Source organism: Asterias amurensis, chromosome 3, assembly GCF_032118995.1.
Source record: "Asterias amurensis chromosome 3, ASM3211899v1".
Lineage (NCBI taxonomy): Eukaryota > Metazoa > Echinodermata > Asteroidea > Forcipulatida > Asteriidae > Asterias > Asterias amurensis.
The window spans coordinates 16557009-16583777 of NC_092650.1; the positions used below are offsets into that span (position 1 = coordinate 16557009).

The window sequence follows — 26769 nt, forward strand, 5'->3', positions numbered from 1 at the left end:
TCACTTTAAGTTTTAGCAAGTACCAGCAAAATAACCCTGAAGACTGTTCAAAAGGATGTCTAAACTACACCGGCTCTTTTCAGAGCAAACACTCTCTTACAAAAGGTATACAAACTTGTACCCGCAAATTAGTATATATTTATAGTTTCTTTCTACAAAATAAAACCCTTTAAAGCAATGAGCCTTCAAGGGAAAAACAAAAATTGCAGAATTTTTCTCGGCACAGAAAAATCACCTGACTGTTTGAAAATAAAGAGAGTGGAAAACAAACATGGACGTTCCGTTCACTAAATACAAATTTGGTAGTGGACAGAAGTCATTTAAAATCAAATCTACATAGAGAACTTTTTATGATTGACAATAATTTTAATAGTGGTGCTCAATCCCTCCTGAAAAGTTCAATCTCATTCTTCAGATAATAAATGCTATCGTAATTTCTTGTTTTTCAGAGCTCAGCAGTTTTTCAGAGCTCAGCAGACCGAAGTTGCTCTACGCAGATTATGTGCAGTGTGCATCGGCGAGTGACATTGGCAAGAAAAATACACCACCAGGACGCTTGGTAAGTTGGCAGGATTGATATTTCCGCTTTCCACAAAGCCAGCTGCATTTTATTATTTCTACTTCATGGCAAAATCATGCAGTTCTCAAACCCAGAGAAAGTGAAATGCAACAACAACAACAACAAACAAAGTGTGTAAAAGGAAAAGTCTTGCTACACGAAGTAAAAGGTATTCCAATGTGAATGCCTTTTCTTCTAACTTTGAGATTGCCTTGATCTCTTTGCCTTGTATGATACGGCCCCAATTTAATTAAAAACCAACACATTACACTTGTTTTGGTTTGGTCTAGTCAAGTCATGACAATCATCATCTTTTTATTTCTACAGCTGAGGAGTTCCTCTTGCCAATTGCTGAAGAGTTCGTCCAGCCAAGACTGTAGTGTGCATGGTGAATGTTGTGGACGTGAACATCTACTGGGACACATGGTAAGTTCAAGATTGAATGACAACTTGAAAACCTGTCTTCACTGATGGCCTCGAGTCGGAGAAAAGCTTTAAACTACTTTTACATGAGTCACTTATAATTGCTCTTACGCTCTTAAGCAAGCAATTGTGTCCACTTTGTAAGCATAAAACCAGTAAAACTTCTGAAGACAATTGGAGCATCTGAACGAAATGTCAATAAACCATCGGATGGTTTCAGAACCACATAATAAACTCAAAGAGAGATGGGTTACAAACCATTTTAGATTGTATCTCCATCATGGACTCTTTCAAATAAACTTCAGAACCATGTGAAAAAACTGTCACAACAAAAACGGTATTTTTTCGAATTAATTATCAAACTACTGAATCTCTAATAAGTGACACAAACACTGACTAAGTGGTACGAAATAAGTATTACAATACCTATTTAAAGTGATACAAAACACTAACTATTGTTACGGGCTGTGTCATCATCATACTGGCTAAAACTAAACTGACAAAAAATCATATTAGTTTGTTCACATGGTATTGATAAAAGATGTGATTTTTTACTTTCACCTGTAGGCTTCGAAGAGGACTACAGAGATGACCTGAAGATACTTGAGGCAGCCAACTCTTTGGGGCTGATAATGGTGGTGTTTTCATCGAGCTGACGACGGACTACTACAAGTCTACCGGAAGATCTTCGTCTATGTTACTTGGTTCGATGAGAGGCTGTCATAACTTCAACTACTTGACATTCGGCTATAAGGGTCATCTGCAGACTTACTTTGTGGGCAGTTGTTTTAAATGTCCACTTAAGTAGGACTTTTCTTAAAACTTAAAGAGGGTCAGTCTTCAAGGTCATTACGGTCTGTGGCTGAGTGACTTTAGCATTGAATTATGAACTCTATAATTTCATAATTTCATGCACAGCCACAGTCCTTAATTGAACTTTTGTACAGTCCCCTTTAAGACAGTGGACACTATTGGTAATTACTAAAAAATAATTATCAGCATAAAACCTCACTTGGTAACAAGTAATGGGGAGCTGTTGATGATATAAAACACTGTGAGAAACGGCTCCCTCTGAAGTGACGTAGTTTTCGAGAAAGAAGTAATTTTCAACAAATCTGATTTCGAGACCTCAAGTTTAGAATTTTGAGGTCACGAAATCGAGCATCTGAAAGCACACAACTTCGTGTGACAACGGTGGTTTTTTTTTTCATAGTTATCTCGCAACTCCGACGACCAATCAAGCTCAAATTTTCACAGTTTTTTTTATGCATATGTTGAGATACACCAAGTGAGAAGACTGGTATTTGACAATTTACTAAAAGTGTCCATGTCTTTAAATGTATTTATCTCGCAGACTTACTTTGTGGGAATTTTTTTAGTGTCCACAAATTAAGTCTATTTCAAAAACAGAATATACCCTGCACCCATCAAAATACAAAAGCATAGGCCTAATGAACACACAGTATGGGAAGACCCAAAAACAATACATAACAGGCAGATTTTCATACAACTGCTATGGTACAAAAAATATTGTTCACCTTAAAAACGTACCAGCTATGATGATGTCATTTCTATACACGTAGTGACGGGTTTCCACTTATTTTTCTGTGAGAAACTGGCTAGCTTCTCTTGATATTATAATAGAATCGATAATTATTATTTGCCATTTAACAGTAGTCGTAGTCGCAGCCACCAGTTTAGACAGGGCTTAAAGGAACACGTTGCTTTGGATCGGTCGAGTTGGGCTTTGAAAAGCGTTTGTTATAAAATGCATTATGGTTATAGAGAGATGTTTTAAAAGTAAAATACAATGATCCACACACATTTGCCTCGAAATTGCGTGGTTTTCCTTTTACTTTGCGAACTAACACGGTCGGCCATTTATGGGAGAAAAACATGTGACACCCTTAGATGGCTGACCGTATTTGTCGACGAGGGAAAAGGGAAAACCACGCAATTTCGAGTGATATTTGTGTTCTACTTTTAAATTATCTTCTTAACCATATGCATTTCATGTGTGTTCCTATTAAGTTAATTGTCATTAAGGATAGTAACATTTGGCTCAGGGAGTCTTAAAGGGGGACTGTCTTTAAGATCATAATAGGAGCGGCTGTCTCTTTCTTGGGGTCGGTACATTTAATGAACTCTAACCCATCATTTACTGCACACGCGCGTGTAGTGACTGGGTTGGAGTATTAAAGTTAAATGTTCAGCCACAGTGACCCTCCTTTGATCGTTACGACAGTCCAGGTACTTTTTGTAAGACACAAAACACAATAATTTACAGATTTACATTGACCTACACGGTTTTAAAAAAAAATGATAGTAGAAAGCTTCCCTGAAAATATTACTTGCTGAGGTACCAAAAACGAGTAAAACTATGTCACGAATATAATATTCGTCTCATCAGGAGACATATTTTAGCACGTAGGCATCAACTTATATTCAGTACTGGTAAATACCACCACTGGAAATACGTTGTGCAATCCGTAACATAGTGCTACTCAAACCGTAGTATAATATTTAAATGTGTGGATATTGTGTTTCGTGTCAACCCTTTGAAGATGTTTGATCAACTTTCGTCTGAACTATGACTGCGCGACAAAAATTTGCAATAAATCCATCAGGGATGAAAGTGTCAGGAGCAACAACAATGAGCAAACTGTGCATTTGTATAACTGGCACCCGCATAAAAGCCACCATCCTATTGCAATATAACTCTATCACCATCATTACCTAACCAAAACATCACACCACACGCAAACAAGTCTTGCACGTTTCCGCTTGAAGACACACATGGCTACGACCTTCATTTGCTTGCTGAAACTTTGGCAAAGTTCAGACGATTGTCTTTGACTCAAATAATATATTGTACTTAAATTTTGTTTAGCATGCGCCTTGTTTCACCAAGTTATGGAAATAAATATTAAATTTAATTGAATCAAATTGATTGACTGGAATTCGGTAGTTTAAAATGTTCTTTCATCGGGGCCACATTAAAATGACAATAAATTATAATCATTATTGTTTTTATCAAAATAAATAATATTGAAATGACATGTTTTATAGCTGTTAATGCCTTTCACACACATTTACCGGCAGTCAACTTCCCACTTCATAATGGTGGTACTACAGTATACATGTTTTTCCTGCAAATATCTGACTGTCGCAAATAACTGATCGCCAAGAAGCTGTTACCTGTAATTTGTCCCGTGAGAAATACTCTTTATGACGTCGACTTAAAAATAATATTAATCGGGTTGTAATTTTATTCTTAAGTGTATCAATAAAAAAAGTGTAACTATTCAGATGTGGGAATGTGCAGTTTTACTTATAATTGTTTCGCTGTATTCGTTTCTGTTGCTAGAATGGAATGCTTTTCCACAACTTTTGCTTTCGTTTGTTTAAAGACACTGGACACTATTGGTAATTGTCAAAGACTAGTCTTTACAGTTGGTGTATCTCAACATGCATTTAACAAACCTGAGAAGTTTGAGCTCAATCGGTCGTCGAAGTTGCGAGATATTAATGAAAAACCCCTACCCCTGTCGAACCATGGTCACACGAAGTTGTGTGCTTTCAGATGCTTGATTTCGAGACCTCAAAAATAAATCTGAGGTCTTTAAGTCAAATTCATGGAAAATTACTTCTTTCTCGAAAAATACGTCACTTAGGGAGCTGTTTCTCACAATGTTTTACACTATCGACTCGTAATCAAGAGAGGTTTTATGCTAATAATTATTTTGAGTAATTATATTACCAATAGTGTCCATTGCCTTTAACTTTGGTTTGAAACACAATAATTGAGAACCGAAATTCTTTATAATTTCATTCAAACATGAATTTGGTAACCTCGACACTTATTCAGTAATAAGAACTTTGTTGGAAACCACCCCTTTAAAGCCATTGGACCCTTTCGGTACAGAAAATTTTTTAAAAAATCACAGATTTACAAATAATTTACAGGGTTTACAGAAGGTAATGGTGAAAGACTTCTCTTGAAATATTAGTCCATGAAATGCTTTTGAGAAAACGGTAAAACAATATAAATTCTCGTTAGCGAGAATTACGGATTTGTTATAAACACATGTCATGACACGGCGAAACGCGCGAAAACAGGAGTGGGTTCTCCTGTTATTTTCTCCCGACTCCGATGTCCGATTGAGCCTAAATTTCCACAGGATTGTTATTTTATATATAAGTTGTGAAACACGAAGTGTGGGACTTGGACAATACTGTTTACCGAAAGTGTATAATGGCTTTAAATGTATTTATCTCGCAGACTTACTTGGGCATTTTTTTGGAGTGTCCACAATTTAAGTCTATTTCAAAAAAGAATATCCCCTGCATCCATCAAAATACAAAAGCATAGGCCTAAATAACACACAGTATGGGAAGACAAAACTTGCCAATGGATTTCAATGGATCAGGAGTATGGTAGTTAAAGATTTAGGAAGTGGATCCCAAAAGAAAATGAAAACCGTTTGTAAAAAAAATTGTAAAGTATAAGTAACTGATTATCTGTTATTTTCTGTACTTAGTATTCAGTGTTCTGCTGAAGAGACAAATTGAGGTTCAAAGGCTCAAGAAACAAGTTTTAATAATAATTTACCACTCTTTCAATATGTTAATGTCTAAATTTAGCTATCCTTATAATTGTTAGGTACAGCTGTGGCTACGACAGTTGTTAAGGTGTTAAGGTGTTGCTAAGGAAGTTGCTTGAACTTCCACAGGCATGGTGCAGCGATCCATTCGTAACAGTAGTCGTAGTCGCAGCCACCAGTTTAGACAGGGCTTAAAGGAACACGTTGCTTTGGATCGGTCGAGTTGGGCTTTGTAAAGCGTTTGTTATCAAATGCATATGGTTATAGAAAGAAGTTTTAAAAGAAGAATACAATGATCCATTGCCACGAAATTGCGTGGTTTTCCTTTTACTTTGCGAACTAACACGGTCGGCCATTTATGGGAGAAAAACATGTGACACCCTTAGATGGCTGACCGTATTTGTCGACGAGGGAAAAAGGGAAAACCACGCAATTTCGAGTGATATTTGTGTTCTACTTTTAAATTATCTTCTTAACCATATGCATTTCATGTGTGTTCCTATTAAGTTAATTGTCATTAAGGATAGTAACATTTGGCTCAGGGAGTCTTAAAGGGGGACTGTCTTTAAGATCATAATAGGAGCGGCTGTCTCTTTCTTGGGGTCGGTACATTTAATGAACTCTAACCCATCATTTACTGCACACGCGCGTGTAGTGACTGGGTTGGAGTATTAAAGTTTAATGTTCAGCCACAGTGACCCTCCTTTGATCGTTACGACAGTCCAGGTACTTTTTGTAAGACACAAAACACAATAATCTACAGATTTACATTGAGCTACACGGTTTTAAAAAAATGATAGTAGAAAGCCTCACTGAAAATATTACTTGCTGCGGTGCCAAAAACGAGTAAAACTATGTCACGAAAATAATATTCGTCTCATCAGGAGACATATTTTAGCATGTAGGCATCAACTTATATTCAGTACTGGTAAATACCACCACTGTAAACACGGTGTACATGCCGTAATATCCGTAACATAGTGCTACTCAAACCGTAGTATAATATTTAAATGTGTGGATATTGTGTTTCGTGTCAACCCTTTGAAGATGTTTGATCAACTTTCGTCTGAACTATGACTGCGCGACAAAATTTGCAATAAATCCATCAGGGATGAAAGTGTCAGGAGCAACAACAATGAGCAAACTGTGCATTTGTATAACTGGCACCCGCATAAAAGCCACCATCCTATTGCAATATAACTCTATCACCATCATTACCTAACCAAAACATCACACCACACGCAAACAAGTCTTGCACGTTTCCGCTTGAAGACACACATGGCTACGACCTTCATTTGCTTGCTGAAACTTTGGCAAAGTTCAGACGATTGTCTTTGACTCAAATAATATATTGTACTTAAATTTTGTTTAGCATGCGCCTTGTTTCACCAAGTTATGGAAATAAATATTAAATTTAATTGAATCAAATTGATTGACTGGAATTCGGTAGTTTAAAATGTTCTTTCATCGGGGCCACATTAAAATGACAATAAATTATAATCATTATTGTTTTTATCAAAATAAAAAATATTGAAATGACATGTTTTAGCTGTTAATGCCTTTCACACACATTTACCGGCAGTCAACTTCCCACTTCATAATGGTGGTACTACAGTATACATGTTTTTCCTGCAAGTATCTGACTGTCGCAAAAAACTGATAGCCAAGAAGCGGTTGCCTGTAATTTGTCCCGTGAGAAATACTCTTTATGACGTCGACTTAAAAATAATATTAATCGAGTTGTAATTTTATTCTAAAGTGTATCAATAAAAAAAGTGTAACCATTCAGATGTGGGAATGTGCAGTTTTACTTATAATTGTTTCGCTGTATTCGTTCCTGTTGCTAGAATGGAATGCTTTTCCACAACTTTTGCTTTCGTCTGTTTAAAGACACTGGACACTATTGGTAATTGTCAAAGACTAGTCTTTACAGTTGGTGTATCTCAACATGCATTTAACAAACCTGAGAAGTTTGAGCTCAATCGGTCGTCGAAGTTGCGAGATGTTAGTGAAAAAAAAAACCACCCATGTCGAACCATGGTCACACGAAGTTGTGTGCTTTCAGATGCTTGATTTCGAGACCTCAAAAATAAGTCTTGAAGTCAAATTCATGGAAAATTACCTCTTTCTCGAAAAATACGTCACTTAGGGAGCTGTTTCTCACAATGTTTTACACTATCGACTCGTAATCAAGAGAGGTTTTATGCTAATAATTATTTTGAGTAATTATATTACCAATAGTGTCCATTGCCTTTAACTTTGGTTTGAAACACATTAATTGAGAACCGAAATTATAATTTCATTCAAACATGAATTTGGTAACCTCGACACTTATTCAGTAATAAGAACTTTGTTGGAAACCACCCCTTTAAAGGAACACGTTGCCTTGGATCGGACGAGTTGGTCAAAACAAAAACGTTTGTAACCGTTTTTTATAAAATGCATATGGTTGGAAAGATGTTTTAAAAGTAGAATACAATGATCCACACAAGTTTGCCTCGAAATTGCGTGGTTTTCCTTCTACTGTGCGAACTAACATGGTCGGCCATTTATGGGAGTCAAAATTTTGACCCCCATAAATGGCCGACGTGTTAGTCGACGAGGTAAAAGGAAAACCACGCAATTTCGAGGCATGTTTGTGTGGATCATTGTATTCTACTTTTACAACATCTTTCTACCATATGCATTTTATAAAAAACGGTTACAAACGCTTTTCAAAGACCAACTCGACCGATCCAAGGCAACGTGTTCCTTTAAAGCCATTGGACCCTTTCGGTACAGAAAAAAAAATAAAAAAATCACAGATTTACAAATAATTTACAGGGTTTACAGAAGGTAATGGTGAAAGACTTCTCTTGAAATATTAGTCCATGAAATGCTTTACTTTTTGAGAAAACGGTAAAACAATATAAATTCTCGTTAACGAGAATTACGGATTTGTTATAAACACAATGTCATGACACGGCGAAACGCGCGAAAACAGGAGTGGGTTTTCCCGTTATTTTCTCCCGACTCCGATGTCCTATTGAGCCTAAATTTTCACAGGTTTGTTATTTTCTATATAAGTTGTGATACACGAAGTGTGGGACTTGGACAATACTGTTTACAGAGAGTGTATAATGGCTTTAAAATAGTTTTAGATAGCGAGGTATTTTTTCACCAACAAATTTGAATCTGAGAAAGGTTTGCAGACAGGACTGCGCATTATTAAACCAATGGCAGTGCATAATACGTTTGCCCATCCCAGCGCCTAAGAAAGGAGGCGTCAGACTGCTCAAAGCTTTGTAGCGAGTCTTGTGTGGAAGCCTTGGCAGCGATCTGCCGATTGGTGGCGCCTTTGCGTTTGGCGAACACAACAAACTTACTGTACACAGTACACATGATGTCGTTGATATGATAGTACACACATCATCCTTTACTGAATAAAAGGTAAGTTTAATTTTTGTTTTTAATTTATGAAATGAGGCTCAGTATATTCAGCTTCGCCAATACAGTGATCTGCACAGAGTCTAATAATAAAGTGTATACCGAATTTTAGTGAGATCTGCTTTCAAAAATGAAAAGAGAACTTAAGGTAGAGAGTGCGGACCAAGCAAATAGCATGACAAGTGAAGTGGTAGCCCCATAAATCGGTCCAATCCACTCCGTACCCTTGGCCCCAGCACCACTGATATCAAAACCTTTCGCTTCCTTGAAAAACCATCTGCAACGTTCTGCATCATGAAACTTACCGAGCTAATGCGTCAGAAGTTGCAGATAGCACTACACTTGGAATTGTTCAAATAGGTATCACAGATTTTGAGTAAAAATCAAGTGAATTTTGCGTGTGAATTTTCTCAACTAACGCTCTTTTATTTACCGCTAATGCCGATATGCCGATATGCTGATTGTCCTCCGACCGTGTGCAGATTTTTTTCCCACGACAAACACGTTGTAGAACCATCTGCACAAGTTCGTCCTGGGAAGAAAAGATACCCAATCAGTGCTTCATGTACAAATATATGGGCATGCGTCTGGGAACTATTCTTCGAAGTTCCCAGACGCGTGTCCATATGTTTGTACACAAAGCACAGATTGGGGAACCATTCTTTGTAGTTCCCAGACGCGTGTCCATATGTTTGTACACGAAGCGCGGATTGGGTATCTTTTCTTCCCAGGACGAACAGGTGCAGATGGGGACAATTCGCTGAAAATAAAACGACTTATGGGACTCTGTTTTGCAACGAGGAACTGATAACTTGAAGGGATCAGAAGACAGTCTAGTGGCAGGACGACCCTGTGTGACATTAAAACTTACATATCTATCAACATTTATGTCAATTTGACCGTTTTTACATTTAAAAAACAGAATAAGATCACAGATTTCCCTTCTGAAAGACAGGGGTAAAATGAAAAGAAGTTCTAACCGAGCGTAGCATTACCAGCCGTGGATTTCACCAAACTCTTCCTAACTTAGGGTTAATCTTTTTTAGGACTTGGGTCTTAGGACGAGTTAACTTCCATATCCATATAGGTTAGGACGCATTAAACCTATCCTAAGTTAGGACGGGTTACTCGTCCTAACTCGAGATAGTATTATTTTAATCCTAGCATTCCGGTAATCGACTGCAGTTCTTCTATGCTTTCTTTATCTTTATGATCTTATGTCATGAGGTTGTATTGTTATCCACAAAATTTTACAAATATTGTTTTGAAATGTTCTTACTAGGTGCTTTACATGTGAAGGCTTTAGTTCAGTCTTCTCCCTAGTTCTCAGCAGTGACATCAGAACTCATCCCAAGCCTCAGCAATGCCTACAGTCATAGGGTTTGAGGGTAGTGCTAACAAGTTGGGTATTGGGATTGTCAGAGACGGAGTCGTCTTGTCTAACCCGAGACACACTTTCATTTCTCCTCCAGGACATGGTGAGATAATTTTTTTTATCTTCAGTTTAAGTTGTTTAGACTGTGTTTTCCAGCTCACCAAGCATCACCACTTAGAAAAGGAGGGTGACGAAGCAGGGAGACGTTTACCAATGTTGTCCAATTGTGTTAAGAGCACTGGACACCTTAGGTAGTAGTTGTCAGGCTAGGCCTGAAGTATTATTATTAGAGTTAGAAAATACCTCTTTCTCAAAAACTATTTCAGAGGGTACTGTTTTTTCATAATGTTATACACTATCATGACTATTAACAGCTACAGCTGTACGTATTGCTCGGTACAAAGAAAACTGTTTTGAAAACAACTATTTTGAGTAAATACAAATAGTGTCCTAAACTGAAGACTCTTCTTCAATAATTAAATCAACAACCCCTGCATGTATTAGCACTAATGTGTTTGTTGGTTCAAACTGTATAATGCTACTTATTTGTTTAATTGTTGTCACATTGTCTATTTCGTTATTTTGTCTCATCATATAGGATTTATGCCAAGGGAAACTGCTCGACACCATCAAGCCCATGCTATGGACATTTTAAAAAGGTAACCTTATTAGGAATAATAATGTTTTTGAAACAAACTATATCTGTATGCATACGCTACCAAGAGCATTTTGGGTGTCGTGATTGGCTAGTCCTTAAAGTTAAACATGTTAATAAAGCGCTTGCCTTTTCCCAGTGTGACCCTGCTTCGATACCCAGCTAAGGCCATGTTAGTAGAATTGTGCGTCGATTCTCTGCTTGGGTTTTTCTCCAGGCCCTTCAGTTTTTCTCCCTCCGGAATAGGTGTAGTCCAGCTGCTGTGCTCCGTTGTCTTGTATAGGTTGATGTGGAAGGCTGCCAGAGGCACCCTTATATGCCTGCAGTCAGAGCACATTGCACTCTTAGTGGGTGCGCATGACCATTTATAAACTATTGAAAAGTATGCTGTTTGAAGAAAATTTACATCCAGAGGTTTAAAGGGTAAGTTTTAAGCAGCGTTCTGCTAGATCTCAACTTCTGTCTGAAGTGGTACTTTGGTTCAAAAACTTGTGAAGAATAGTGACAAATATGCCTGCTCACCAACTGTTACTTAGTTCAGAAATTCTTGTGACAAAGCTTTGCCTCGTCCCTGCTCTTTCTCACAAGAAATTCTGAACATAAAAATGTGTACGGCCTTTAATCTTTCTAGATGCTTTTGTCATTTATCTGTAGGTGTATGGAGGAAGCAGGACTGACACCAAGTGACATTGACTGCGTCTGCTACACAAAAGGTCTGACACTATAAATACTTCAAGGGACATTTTGTCTCGGATCGGACGAGTTGGTCTATGAAAAGCGCTTGTAACCGTTTGTTATAAAAATGCATATGGTTTGAAAGAAGTGTTAAAAGTAGAATATAATGATTCATACAAATATGCCTGAAAAATTACGTGGTTTTCCTTTATCTTCACGGTTGGTCAAAATTTTTTACTCCACAAAATTGAAGTGCTGTGTTAGTTCATTATATTCTGCTTTTAAAACATTTTTTCTATGATGCATTTCCAAAAAAAACCGGATTCAAATACCTTTTACAGACCAAATCGACCGATCCAAGTCAACACGTCCCTTTAGTTACTCCTGTTACAATAACTGGATATCTTCCTGACTTAGTACATGTTGTTTTGTTACTATCAGCAAACCTTGGCAGAATAATGGCATTGTGGGCTTGTTAGTTTGATCGGACAAAACCTTTTTGACTTCGGTCATTTAAGTAGGGTCCCCCATCTCTGTAACTGATGATCTGTGGAAATAAGATCCTTTTGTGAGTGCCAAACATGACTTGAATCAATCTGTTTGGTGGCATTCATGAATTACCAACCAATGCTGATCCTGTAACCAGGGTTTTAAGATTATTTGTCTTCATTCCAAAACAAAATCAGATACGGTTCCATTGAGCCCACCCAACTCCCTCCCCTCCTCAGCCACCTCCAACTTACTCAACAAATCTTGATGTTTCCCCCCCCCAAAAAAAAAAACCTATTCAGGACCAGGTATGGCTGCACCGTTGATCTCCACTGCCATCGTAGCAAGAACTATCGCTCAGCTTTGGGATGTACCCATCATTGGAGTCAACCATTGCATCGGACGTATCCTTAAACATGCCTTGAATTTCTCTTTTGAAGGGGTACTGCAACTTTTCTCTGTTGAAGGGCCATGTAGTTCAAGGGAGTTGAAACCAACGGTTCTTTTCAGAACCACCCCAACTCATTAGAGATAGCCATATACATGGTGTTACCGCAAACCGTTCTATATCGTATTTCCACCATGCAAAGTTTCAAATCCTACTTAAGCCATTGTACACTTTCGGTAAACAGTATTGTCCAAGTCCCACACTTCGTGTATCACAACTTACATATAAAATAATAATCCTGTGGAAATTTAGGCTCAATCGGACATCGGAGTCGGGAGAAAATAACGGGAAAACCCACTCCTGTTTTCGCGCGTTTCGCCGTGTCATGACATGTGTTTATAACAAATCCGTAATTCTCGTTAACGAGAATTTATTTTGTTTTACCGTTTTCTCAAAAAGTAAAGCATTTCATGGACTAATATTTCAAGAGAAGTCTTTCACCATTACCTTCTGTAAACCCTGTAAATTATTTGTAAATCTGTGAACTTTTTTTTTTTTCTGTACCGAAAGGGTCCAATGGCTTTAAGGGCTATGTAGTTGAGGAAAAATTTGAAACTTTTACTTGAACTTTGCCAAGGGCACCACAGCTAAAGCACAGGGCGACATGCCAATTGTTGCTGGTGCCGTGGATTATCAAGAGAACTCCTTACGGTATATACAAACAAATACAGGGGTAGGAGTTTTGTTATAAAATTCTGTTTGCTTTGGGATCCTTTTCCTGCTGGGATTATTTTCAGACAAAAAAACTTTTGTTTTCCTAGTTATTAACAAATTGTTCTGTCAATGAAACTCTTGTTTTCTCACTGACTTTTGCAATTTTTTCTGGCTCGTTGTATTTTTTTGATACAACAAAGCACAAAGTACTATTGGAAAGCCATTATGTAATGACCGATCATTGACCCACGCTTTGGTTTTTGTTTCCGACTCCGGCTTCTGGTCTGTGAGTTATTTATGAAAGTGTTCTTTAACTCCAGGATATCAGATATAGAAATGGGACGACTAGTGACTGATTCTAAGAACCCAACTGTGTTGTATGTCAGTGGCGGCAACACACAGGTAGGTTTAGTCTTATCAAGATGGTTGGCTTCCTCGAAAAAATATGGGGGCTGCCAACATAGCGCTAGATAGCTCAGTTGGTAGAGCACCGGCATGCCAATTCCCAGGTTGTATATGTTGTATCCTATATTTGAGTGTGAGCCCTGATTTTACAGAAGTATAGGTTGCATGGCCTCTGACCGGTACCCGCGAACAAATATATTGAAAAAATAGTTGGTAGAGCGCTGGCACGTTAATCTGGAGGTTGCAGGTTCAAGCCCTGCTCTAGTAAATTTGTATTTGTATAGCCTCAATTTATTTAACGTTGGTTGTATTTATAAAGTGTTAATGGGTCTCATACATCTTACACCCTGATGTGTGGAATGAAAATTAATTCAGTTTGAGTGGCAATGGTTTCAAGATTCAATCTGAGTTTTTCATTTATTCATTCATTTTGGTTTTATTAAAAATATCACACAACAAATTGGAAAATGAGACCTAGCATCTTTAAGATTACATGCTTGAATATTTCCATTCTGCATTTCAGGTGATTGCTTACTCACAGCATAGATATCGCATCTTTGGAGAAACCATCGACATCGCCGTTGGCAACTGCTTGGACAGGTTTGCAAGGATACTCAAGGTAAGACTGCTAAGTGTACACTGAGACAAAGCCGACATAGAATTGTCCCTAATATTTATATAGGACAGGAAAAACAAGTGTACGACTCAAGCCTGGTTCATACTTTCTGCAAACACAAATGCGATAAAATTCTTGATGTCACATAGTGGCAATAAATAATTTGGAAGTGTAGAGATAAGTTTAAGTCCTGCTAAACCTTTGTAGAAATAAACAGCCATGTGATGTCAAAGCTCACTTCGCATTTGCATTCGCAGGAAGTATGAACCTGGCTTTATCTGCTGTTGCATTAGAGTACGAAATTACGCCCTTTAAAGGCAGCGGACACTATTGGTAATTACTAAAAATAATTTATTGCATAAAACCTTACTTGGTAACGAGTAATGGGAGAGGTTGATGGTATAAAACATTGTGAGAAATGAGACAGTGGACACTTGTGGTAATTGTTAAAGACCAGTCTTCTCACTTAACTACATGTAGCAAACCTGTGACATTTTCAGCTCAATCGGTCATCAAAGTTGCGAGATAATAATAAAAGAAAAAACACCCTTGTCATACTAAGTTGTGTGCATTCTGATGTTTGATTTCGAGACCTCAAGTTCTAAATCTGAGGTCTCCAAATTAAATTCGTGGAAAATTACTTCTGTCTCGAAAACTACGGCACTTCAGAGGGTGCCGTTTCTCACTATGTTGTATACTATCAACCTATCCCCATTACTCGTTAACTAGTAAGGTTTTATGCTAATAATTATTTTGAGTAGTTACCAATAGTGTCCACTGCCTTTTAAGTGGTCGTGACCGCTTTTCTTATTCTGTCAACAGATTAAGAAATTGAGGTCTCGAAATAGAGCATCTAAAAGAATAAAACTTTGAGTGACAAGGGTGTTTTTTCTTTCATTATTATTTCGCAACTTCCTTGACCAATTGAGCTTAAATTTTCACAGGTTTGTTATTTTATGCTAGTGAGAAGACAGGTCTTTGACAATTACCAATAGTGTCCCATGTCTGTGGATTCCCACCGGCCACTGTGGGTTAGTAAAATGTGAAATGCCATCATTTTAATATACATATACCTCCCTCAAGTTGGATCCTAGTCTTAGACTTGTTTGTCAGAAAGGACTTTTGCCACTGTGTACTGATCTTATCACTCATAAATTAAACCAACTTCTGAGTGAATTTGATCTGCATGCACTAATCTTTAAAGCCATTGGACACTTTCGGTACAGAAAACAAAAAAAAGTTCACAGATTTACAAATAATTTACAGGGTTTACAGAAGGTAATATTAAAAAAAGACTTCTCTTGAAATATTATTCCATGAAATGCTTTACTTTTTGAGAAAACATAAAAACAGTTTCAATTCTCGATAGCGAGAATTACGGATTTATTTTAAACACATGTCATGACACGGCCAAACGTGCGGAAACCAAGGGTGGGTATTCCCGTTATTTTCTCCCGACTCCGATAACCGATTGAGCCTAAATTTTCACAGGTTCGTTATTATATATATAAGTTGTGATACACGAAGTGTGGGACTTGGACAATACTGTTTACCGAAAGTGTCCAATGGCTTTAAGGAGTCAAAAAAAATACTGAAAGTCAGTTCCTCAATCACATAAAACTTAGTTATTCTTATAAATTGTTTTTTTTGTGGTCTTTCTGCAGTTATCAAATGATCCAAGTCCTGGTTTCAACATTGAACAAATGGCCAAAAAGTAAGTAAAATATAAAGGATGTCAATGACCTAAACGTAAATGGTCATGAAGCAACGTGGGATGCAGATGTACTTATTGAAGGCCAATAATGGTCTGTAAAGGAAAACTGACGGGGAAATTCTAACAAATGATATTGTGGTCGCATTAAAGGTCAATTCAACCTAGAGGCAGTGTGTGGAGTCTGGACTGTCGAACATGAAAGTGCAGGAGGTATTACAATTTGATATACAGGTGTGGTCTAAATATAATTCTCAGTCCAATGCAGTTGACTTTCCTAGCAGAATGATGACCACGGTGAAGAAAACTTTGCCTGAAAACTTTGCTTAGAACCATAGATCAAAGCAGACCTCACTGTTTCTCTAATGTATTCAAAAATGTTTGATCTTTATTTTTGTTTTGATAGAGGCAAGAAGTTTATAGAGCTTCCCTACACAGTCAAAGGCATGGATGTTTCCTTTTCTGGCATCTTGTCCTTCATCGAGGTAATCAAATTACTTACCTTATTTAAACCTCTTTGTCCCCAGTGGGACATAAAACTACATTCATAAATACCTCAGACAGTTTCGCTACTCCTATTGATGGAGAGCGCGTTTCATACCATTTCATAGCTGGAGGGATGTTGTGTCGAAAGAAATCATTGAACATTATAATTTTTGCATTTATTTTACTTTTTGACCAAAAGTGTTGATGTTTATTGACCGAAAAGGTATTTATGAATGGGAATCAAAGTGTGTTGAATTGGTTTTCAACTAGTGGTTTAAACCCGCCGAGACCTGCCATCGATTTCACAAAGAGTTAGGACTCAGCTTGTCTCGAGTTAGGATGAGTAACTCTTCCTAACTTAGGACTAATCTTAAGGTCTGCATGCTACAGTGCAGGGTTGGGACTCGTCCTAAGTTCTTAGATTAGTCTTAAGTTAGGAAGAGTTTTGTGAAATCGACGGCTGGTTCTTGATAATTTACCTCGACTTCATCTCGGAAAACATATCAAGAACCAGGCCTCGTTGGGTTTAAACCACTAGTTGAAAACCTCTTCACCACACATTGATTTCCTTATTCAACCTACGCAACTGGTTTTAGTCTTGTGCTTTGGTTTGTGCCTCTCCCTTTTAATGCCTATTTCTTCCAGCTCCGTTATCAGTGTTCTCCCTTACTAGTGGGCCGCTGACCTTTGTATGGCCAGTTAGGGGGTAACCTTGTTTCAGCACCAGGAGTAGGTGGCAATGTGCCCCAGATGACAGTTGATTTGAGTCAATAGCACAAATCAGTTAATTATAGCCCTCACATTGAAGTGGCAATCCTGCCTTGTGATGTTAAAGCAATTTAGACTTAGACTAAAGCCCATTTCATACTTCCTGCGAATGCGAATGCAAAGCGAATTTGACATGAATTTGACGTCACAACCCTCCTTTCGCAGCGATATTTGCAAGTGAGTTGGGCAAAGTTGAACTGCTGCGAATCATTCATTGCGAATTTGTGACGTCAACATTCATATCACTTTCGCATTCGCAGGAAGTATGAACTGGGCTTTAGAAGCTCCTGCGTCATCCAACGTATGAGGCAGTCAACGCCTTCCAGACAGCTCGGTCAGCAGTCAGTGACCTGATGTCGTTCCAGCCTTTATTGACCCTATGAAAGTCCCGCTGGATGGTCTGGTGCCAGTTCATTTTAGGTCGGCCTCTCCTCCCTCTTCCCGGCGGGTTCCACCACCACCTTGATAAAACAATTTCTCTTAAAACAAATTGTTAAACAAATTAAGTATGAGGTTTTATAGACTTCTTTGTTTCTGATTTGCAGGACGTTGCTCACAAGAAGCTGAAGTCTGGTCAATGCACTCCAGAGGATCTCTGCTTCTCACTGCAGGTTGGTTTATCAAAACAAGGAATTCACCCTCCTTAAGTTAATAGACTGATCCAATTTAGCTCCGCCTCCCTTTGACCATTGGTCTATCACAATCGAGAATAACGTGCTGAAAAGTTCAACAAGAGTCTGAAAAGCTAATAATTATTATAAAATGTTGACGACTTGTTGCCAGTTTGATTGCTGCATTATGTCTTGTGTGTGTTGCATGGAGCAGTCCAAGATGTCTGTTGTGAGCAAAACCCACATGAAAGGGTCATCCACAGGAAAATCTAAATCCACAAGAAACTCAAATGTTTCATTTGATTTCAAACTGATTTTTTTTAGACCACCCTTGATCGATAAACTCCATTTACACTCCATATGTGCAAAGCCATTTTATAAAATCCATACAAGTTGCACCAATGATTTGTTATAGCTCAGGGCTTGATTTACATGTAACAAAGCATTCATCAGAAGACAAATTGACGGTATTACCACAATGATTTGTATTGCGACATCACACTATACACATTGACCAGATAAAAGAAAGTGTTTCGCCCGCCAATGATTTCACTAGAACTTGATAAGCGGGTTTTGAGCGCAAAGGATGAAGTCAGTCTTTGAAAACGCCAATTTGAATTTTTTTTCGGACTCTCCGATTTGTTTCTTTTACAGGAGACGCTATTCGCCATGCTGGTTGAGATCACAGAGAGAGCTATGGCACATTGTAACTCAAGAGAGGTTCTCATAGTGGGTGGTGTTGGATGTAAGTCACTTCTTAAAATAACAGCTCCATTAAAGACACTGGACACTATTGGTAATTGTCAAATACAAGATGCATAAAATAACAAACCTATGAAAATTTGAGCTCAATCGGTCGTCGAAGTTGCCAGATACATGTACTAACAGAAGAAAAAACACCCTTGTTGCACCATGGTCACACAAATTTGTGTGCTCTCAGATGCTTGATTTCGAGACCTCAAATTTAATTCTAAATTTGAGGTCTTGAAATCAAATTCGTTGAAAATTACTCTTTCTCGAAAACTACCTTCACTTCAGAGGGAGCTGTTTTTATACTTTCAACCTCTCCCCATTACTCGTAATCATGAATGGTTTTTTGATAATTATTATTTTGAGTAATTACCAATAGTGTCTTGTTTTTGATTATTCTAAATGTTGAAGATGAGAAGCAGTCGACCTAGCACTCTGCCCCACGGCAGAGTTGCCAACATTTGCATCTAGCAATCAGAGAGATTTGGTCCAACTAGCAATCAGGGAAATATTTAGAATAACATTAAATCATCAGGGAATACACCAAGTGGGAAGACTGGTCTTTGACATTTACCAAACGTGTACCTCGCCTTTAAAGCTTCAAAATGTTTAATTTGTTTTTTAAGGTAATGAGCGATTACAGCAGATGATGAGAGACATGGCTGAGGAGAGGGGAGCAGTGGTTTGTGCGACTGATGAAAGGTAAGTCGGATGTTTGATAATAATAAAAATAATAGTTAAGGCTTATAAAGCGCCATCTATCTAAGTAAAAAATAAAAAAAAAAACAGAGAGAGTAACAAAAAAGAATATATTACGTAGCTTAGAAAGAAATAAGAGTGGGTTTAATAAAACAGTTGAGTTACATAAATGGTTTGGCAAGAAAATGCTTTGATTAGCGTCTTGATCTAGTGTCTAGGATGAAGGCGTTTTATTAGAACTCTGTATTGTTTTTAATATGATCAGCGTGTTTGTCTCAGTGTTACAGAGCTCAAGCATCAACTAATAAACTTTGTTATTTCAAATCTGCATTATCATCCACCAAAAAACACCAATGTTATTATGTTTCTAACAAAGAAAGAAAGTATCGAATGCTTGTCCGCCATTTTAAAAACCACTCGCCAACACCTCGGAGGTATGTTCGCGTAAAGTTGCCAACGTACGCCAATAGTAGCGGCACACAACTCGTTCCACTTGAAATTGTTAGCGAACTTTCGCAACTGTTGGCAATGTTTGCGCGAGTGGAACGCACACTAGGTTGGTGTAAAGGTACCTTTCCTTGCCTTCCTTCTCTGGAAACCCGGTTCGAATCGCGCCGGGGAGCATCCAGTGGTTTGGGTTTCACACAGCTACCATACGGCATGGATTTTCCCTGGAATAATTATCCAGGGTTTTCCTCCCATATCTTAGACCGGAACTTCCTTCCAATCTTATGTCTTCTCTCCATTTGTTTTTTTAGGCTCGTACAGTACAGTGATTATGTTTGCTTTTCAGAGAGTCATTGTGTTCACAACCATAATAGATTAAATTAAATGTAGACCTTATTTTGATCACATGCCTACAATGGAAAAGTTTGCTTATACTGGTGGAAAACAGATCATCATGAATGTTATCAAGACTGATACAATTTCCAGGGCGACTTCAGTCATGATTTTGTTTCCCATCTCTGCAACCGATCATCTGTGGCAATGTACTTCAAGTTTGTTGGCCTTTGTAGCCCAAAATGATGTATGTCTTGGACTTTGATTCGACCCTGTTACTTTTCTCCCCAGATATTGCATTGACAATGGAGCGATGATTGCACAAGCTGGCTGGGAGATGTTTAAATCCGGTCAGACCACACCCATAGAGGAAACTTGGTGTACTCAAAGGTATGTGGAAGAAAGTACAAATACGTCACTGTAATACGCTGCCCTGTTGTTGATACCTCATGCTTTTATATTTAAAGCCATTGGACACTTTCAACACAGAAGAAAAATAAAAGTTCACAGATTTACTTACTTCTCTTGAAATATTATTACATGAAATGCTTTACTTTTTGAGAAAACATTAAAACAATATCAATTCTCAATGTTGAAAAAACGGCAAAACGTGTGGAAACAAGGGTGGGTTTTCCTGCTATTTTCTCCCGACTCCAATGACCGATTGAGCCAAAATTTTCACAGGTTTGTTATTTTATATAGAATTTGTGATACACAAAGTGTGGGCCTTGGACATAACTGTTTACCGAAAGTGTCTAATGGCTTTAAGTTAAAAAAACTATAGAGTTGGTATTTGTTTGTGACCTGCCCAAGGATACATGTATCTGGGTCACCTAGCAGGTCACCCAGCAAAGGGGTATGAAAAGTGGACAGAAAAAACAACTAACTGGACGAGAAACCTAACAGGAAAAAACAGATGATGGGGAGATGAACAAAGTACATACAGGGGCATTACATGGCAACAGACAGCTAAGGATAAAGTTAAAAGGAGAATTGATGGATAGGCTTTTCTCCTGCAGTGGAGTGATTTAAAGGCAGTGGACACTATTGGTAATTACTCAAAATAATTATCAGCATAAAACCTTACTTGGTAACGAGTAATGGGAAGAGGTTGGTGGTATAAAACGTTGTGAGAAACTGCTCCCTCTGAAGTGACGCAGTTTTTGAAGTAATTTTCCACAAATTTGATTTCAAGACCTCAAGTTTAGAATTTGAGGTCTTGAAATCAAGCATCTGAAAGCGCACAACTACGTGCGACAGGGGTGTTTATCTTGCAACTCCGATGACCAATCAAGCTTAAACTTTCACAGGTTTGTTATTTTATGCATATGTTGAGATACACCAAGTGAGAAGACTGGTTTTTGACAATTACCAATAGTGTCCATTGTCTTTAAGCTCGGTTCCTACTCTATGCAAATGCGATACTAATTTTGACCTCACATGGCTGTTTTTGCAGCAAATGTTTCGCAGGAGTCAAGCACAAGTTATCTGTTGCTAATTATTCGCAGGAGTTGAGCTCAAGTTAACTGTTACAAATTACCTGTTTTGCTTTGCATTGCATTCGCAATTAGTATGAACCGGGCTTAAGGCCAGCGATAAAGTAAGATATTAGATGATTTCAGTGAAAGATTTTTGTTTACTTTCTTTAGATATCGGACAGATGAAGTGGAGATAACCTGGAGGGACTGATGGAGAGGAGGATACAAGAGCAGCATCTTAGATGATGAGCTGAGGAAACATCCAGTCAAGAGCTTCAAGGAAGGAGGACGGATTCAAGATTGAACGCTCGTCTGTCATTGAATCGAGGGCTTAAGAAAGGACTTGAACAATACCTTTTCTACTCTCCCCCACCCCCTTAACGGTGTGTAAAGACATTGATAACATAATTTGGAACATCTTGCGTGTGTTTGAACTCGTCACAATAACCTGTCAAGCAATCGGGCCTCAATTTTTATTTCTCCACCATTGTTTGTTACTAATGTCCTACTTCGTATTTAAAGAAGAGTCTTCCGGATATGCAAGGACAATGTACATACAAATTATTTTTGTATTGTGGAACAGTGCAGTGCAGACATTTATCACGTTGTGGTCATTTTGATTTCACTCCATTCCAACTCGCTATACCAAACTGAGTCTAGACCATAGAGTTATATACAAGAACTAGAGGGCGCACTGGCCTATAAACGCGACCCGGCATGCGCGCAGGCGGCCATTTTCTAAGTTGACAAAGCGTGAGCGTTCAATAAAGAAAACTCAAACGTGTACCGGTATTTCATATTCAACGCGCGCTTGTCATCTTGTGCAAGCAGCATCACCAGTGCGCCCTCCAGTTCTTACATATAACTCTATGGTCTAGACACCATAATAGCCTGGTGCCATGCGCAATGAATGTTAACATTCATTACTGTTATTGGAAGCGGGGAGCATGACCAAGATGGTGACAATGGATAAGGGTCTATTGAATAGCATCCAAGTACATTCTTGATTCAAGTTTACTATGTAGTTTATAAAGGGAACATACATGTAGCTCTTCATGTCTATAATATTTTAACTAATCCTTACTGTGTTCGAACTGTCATAAAAACTGCTAAGATTCGATGAAAACACACAAAAATAAATGGCTAAAATTACAAGGGGTAAGCCTTGCATTTTGGTCGAAATTTGTTGGCCTCATATGGATAAAATCACCAGCAAAGCGAGGGGGTAAGCCTTTCATTTTGGTCAAAAAGTAAATGGCAAAAGCTTGATAAAATCACAACGGGTAAGCCTTGCATTTTGGTCAAAATTGATGGCCTAAAATTGGATAAAATCACAAGGGGACCATTTTGGTCAAAATTGATGGGCTGAAATTGGATAAAATCACAAGGGGTAAGCCTTGCATTTTGGTCAAAATTGATGGGCTAAAATTGGATAAAATCACAAGGGGTAAGCCTTGCATTTTGGTCAATAATTGATGGGTTAAAATTGGATAAAATCACAAGGGGTAAGCCTTGCCTTTTTGTCAAAACTAAGGGGCTACCTTTTGATAAAATCACAAGGGGTAAGCCTTGCATTTTGGTCAAAATTGAAGGGCTAAAAATGGGTAAAATCACAAGGGGTAAGCCTTGCATTTTGGTCAACAACTAATGGGCTAAAATTGGATAAAATCACAAGGGGTCAGCCTTGCATTTTGGTCAAAATTGATGGGCTAAAATTTGATAAAATCACAAGGGGTAAGCCTTGCATTTTGGTCAAAATTGAAGGGCTAAAATTGGGTAAAATCAAAAGGGGTAAGCCTTGCATTTTGGTCAACAACTAATGGGCTAAAATTGGATAAAATCACAAGGGGTCAGCCTTGCATTTTGGTCAAAATTGATGGGCTAAAATTGGGTAAAATCAAAAGGGGTAAGCCTTGCATTTTGGTTAAAACTGATGGGCTTAACTTGGATAAATTCACAAGGGGTAAGCCTTGCATTTTGGTCAAAATTGATGGGCTAAAATTGGATAAAATCACAAGGGGTAAGCCTTGCATTTTGGTCAAAATTGATGGGCTAAAATTGGATAAAATCACAAGGGGTAAGCCTTGCATTTTGGTCAATAATTAATGGGCTAAAATTGGGTAAATCACAAGGGGTAAGCCTGGCATTTTTGTCAAAATGGATGGGTTCAAATTTGATAAAATCACAAGGGGTAAGCCTTGCATTTCTGTCAAAATTGATGGGCTAAAATTGGGTAAAATCAAAAGGGGTAAGCCTTGCATTTTGGTTAAAACTGATGGGCTAAACTTGGATATATTCACAAGGGGTAAGCCTTGCATTTTGGTCAAAATTGATGGGCTAAAATTGGATAAAATCACAAGGGGTAAGCCTTGCATTTTGGTCAAAATTGATGGGCTAAAATTGGATAAAATCACAAGGGGTAAGCCTTGCATTTTGGTCAATAATTAACGGGCTAAAATTGGGTAAATCACAAGGGGTAAGGCTGGCATTTTTGTCAAAATGGATGGGTTCAAATTTGATAAAATCACAAGGGATTTTAGTCTAAATTGATGGGCTAAAATTGGATAAAATCACAAGGGGTAAGCCTTGCATTTTAGTCAACAATTAATGGGCTAAAATTGGAAAAAACACAAGGGGTAAGCCTTGCATTTTTGTCAAAATTGACGGGCTAAAATTGGATAAATTCACAAGGGGTAAGCCTTGCATTTTGGTAAAAATTGATGGGTTAAAACTGGATAAAATCACAAGGGGTAAGCCTTGTATTTTTGTCAAAATTGATGGGTTAAAATTGGGTAAATCTCAAGGGGCAAGCCTTGCTTTTTGGTCAAAATTGATGGGTTAAAATTTGATAAAATCACTAGGGGTAAGCCTTGCATTTTTGTCAAAATTGATGGGCTAAAATTGGATAAAATCACAAGGGGTAAGCCTTGCATTTTTGTCAAAATTGATGGGCTAAAATTGGATAAAATCACAAGGGGTAAGCCTTGCATTTTTGTCAAAATTAATGGGCTAAAATTGGATAAAATCACAAGGGGTAAGCCTTGCATTTCTGTCAAAATTGATGGGCTAACATTGGGTAAAATCAAAAGGGGTAAGCCTTGCATTTTGGTTAAAACTGATGGGCTAAACTTGGATAAATTCACAAGGGGTAACCCTTGCATTTTGGTCAAAATTGATGGGCTAAAATTGGATAAAATCACAAGGGGTAAGCCTTGCATTTTGGTCAAAATTGATGGGCTAAAATTGGATAAAATCACAAGGGGTAAGCCTTGCATTTTGGTCAAAATTGATGGGCTAAAATTGGATAAAATCACAAGGGGTAAGCCTTGCATTTTGGTCAATAATTAACGGGCTAAAATTGGGTAAATCACAAGGGGTAAGGCTGGCATTTTTGTCAAAATGGATGGGTTCAAATTTGATAAAATCACAAGGGATTTTAGTCTAAATTGATGGGCTAAAATTGGATAAAATCACAAGGGGTAAGCCTTGCATTTTAGTCAACAATTAATGGGCTAAAATTGGAAAAAACACAAGGGGTAAGCCTTGCATTTTGGTCAAAATTGACGGGCTAAAATTGGATAAATTCACAAGGGGTAAGCCTTGCATTTTGGTCAAAATTGATGGGCTAAAACTGGATAAAATCACAAGGGGTAAGCCTTGTATTTTTGTCAAAATTGATGGGTTAAAATTGGGTAAATCTCAAGGGGCAAGCCTTGCTTTTTGGTCAAAATTGATGGGTTAAAATTTGATAAAATCACTAGGGGTAAGCCTTGCATTTTTGTCAAAATTGATGGGCTAAAATTGGATAAAATCACAAGGGGTAAGCCTTGCATTTTTGTCAAAATTGATGAGCTAAAATTGGATAAAATCACAAGGGGTAAGCCTTGCATTTTTGTCAAAATTAATGGGCTAAAATTGGATAAAATCACAAGGGGTAAGCCTTGCATTTCTGTCAAAATTGATGGGCTAACATTGGGTAAAATCAAAAGGGGTAAGCCTTGCATTTTGGTTAAAACTGATGGGCTAAACTTGGATAAATTCACAAGGGGTAACCCTTGCATTTTGGTCAAAATTGATGGGCTAAAATTGGATAAAATCACAAGGGGTAAGCCTTGCATTTTGGTCAAAATTGATGGGCTAAAATTGGATAAAATCACAAGGGGTAAGCCTTGCATTTTGGTCAATAATTAATGGGCTAAAATTGGGTAAATCACAAGGGGTAAGCCTGGCATTTTTGTCAAAATGGATGGGTTCAAATTTGATAAAATCACAAGGGGTAAGCCTTGCATTTCTGTCAAAATTGATGGGCTAAAATTGGGTAAAATCACAAGGGATTTTAGTCTAAATTGATGGGCTAAAATTGGATAAAATCACAAGGGGTAAGCCTTGCATTTTAGTCAACAATTAATGGGCTAAAATTGGAAAAAACACAAGGGGTAAGCCTTGCATTTTGGTCAAAATTGACGGGCTAAAATTGGATAAATTCACAAGGGGTAAGCCTTGCATTTTGGTCAAAATTGATGGGCTAAAACTGGATAAAATCACAAGGGGTAAGCCTTGCATTTTTGTCAAAATTGATGGGTTAAAATTGGGTAAATCTCAAGGGGCAAGCCTTGCTTTTTGGTCAAAATTGATGGGTTAAAATTTGATAAAATCACTAGGGGTAAGCCTTGCATTTTTGTCAAAATTGATGGGCTAAAATTGGATAAAATCACAAGGGGTAAGCCTTGCATTTTTGTCAAAATTGATGGGCTAAAATTGGATAAAATCACAAGGGGTAAGCCTTGCATTTTTGTCAAAATTAATGGGCTAAAATTGGATAAAATCACAAGGGGTAAGCCTTGCATTTGTGTCAAAATTGATGGGCTAAAATTGGATAAAATCACAAGGGGTAAGCCTTGCATTTTTGTCAAAATTAATGGGCTAAAATTGGATAAAATCACAAGGGGTAAGCCTTGCATTTTTGTCAAAATTGATGGGCTAAAATTGGATAAAATCACAAGGGGTAAGCCTTGCATTTTTGTCAAAATTGATGGGCTAAAATTGGATAAAATCACAAGGGGTAAGCCTTGCATTTTTGTCAAAATTGATGGGCTAAAATTGGATAAAATCACAAGGGGTAAGCCTTGCATTTTTGTCAAAATTAATGGGCTAAAA

The 26769-nt window shown here is 37.8% G+C and overlaps 1 protein-coding gene and 1 long non-coding RNA gene across 2 annotated transcripts; both read left to right on the plus strand.

Annotated features, from left to right (window-relative positions):
- The first annotated feature begins 515 nt into the window (after nt 1-515).
- On the plus strand, nt 516-1876 carry LOC139934339 (uncharacterized). Its single transcript, XR_011785702.1, has 3 exons — nt 516-559; nt 887-985; nt 1550-1876. It is a non-coding gene; the product is annotated as an uncharacterized lncRNA (long non-coding RNA).
- Nucleotides 1877-8946: 7070 nt separating this feature from the next.
- On the plus strand, nt 8947-26393 carry LOC139935182 (probable tRNA N6-adenosine threonylcarbamoyltransferase). The gene is made up of 14 exons (XM_071929653.1): nt 8947-9015; nt 10295-10490; nt 10986-11046; nt 11697-11755; nt 12509-12610; nt 13637-13710; nt 14237-14332; nt 15994-16043; nt 16447-16525; nt 17840-17905; nt 18560-18650; nt 19282-19357; nt 20426-20524; nt 21784-26393. The coding sequence occupies exons 2-14, from the start codon at nt 10376-10378 to the stop codon at nt 21821-21823; spliced, it is 1008 nt and encodes a 335-aa protein (XP_071785754.1). The 5' UTR covers nt 8947-9015; nt 10295-10375; the 3' UTR covers nt 21824-26393.
- The last annotated feature ends 376 nt before the right edge of the window (nt 26394-26769 follow it).

Excerpts from the sequence above, each read along its gene's own strand:
- LOC139935182 (XM_071929653.1), top strand. The coding sequence starts at position 10,376 with ATGCCTACAGTCATAGGGTTTGAGGGTAGTGCTAACAAGTTGGGTATT. Across the intron at positions 16,044-16,446 it reads ATTGAACAAATGGCCAAAAA|AGGCAAGAAGTTTATAGAGC; the intron begins GTAAGTAAAATA and ends TTGTTTTGATAG. Across the intron at positions 19,358-20,425 it reads GTTTGTGCGACTGATGAAAG|ATATTGCATTGACAATGGAG; the intron begins GTAAGTCGGATG and ends TTTTCTCCCCAG.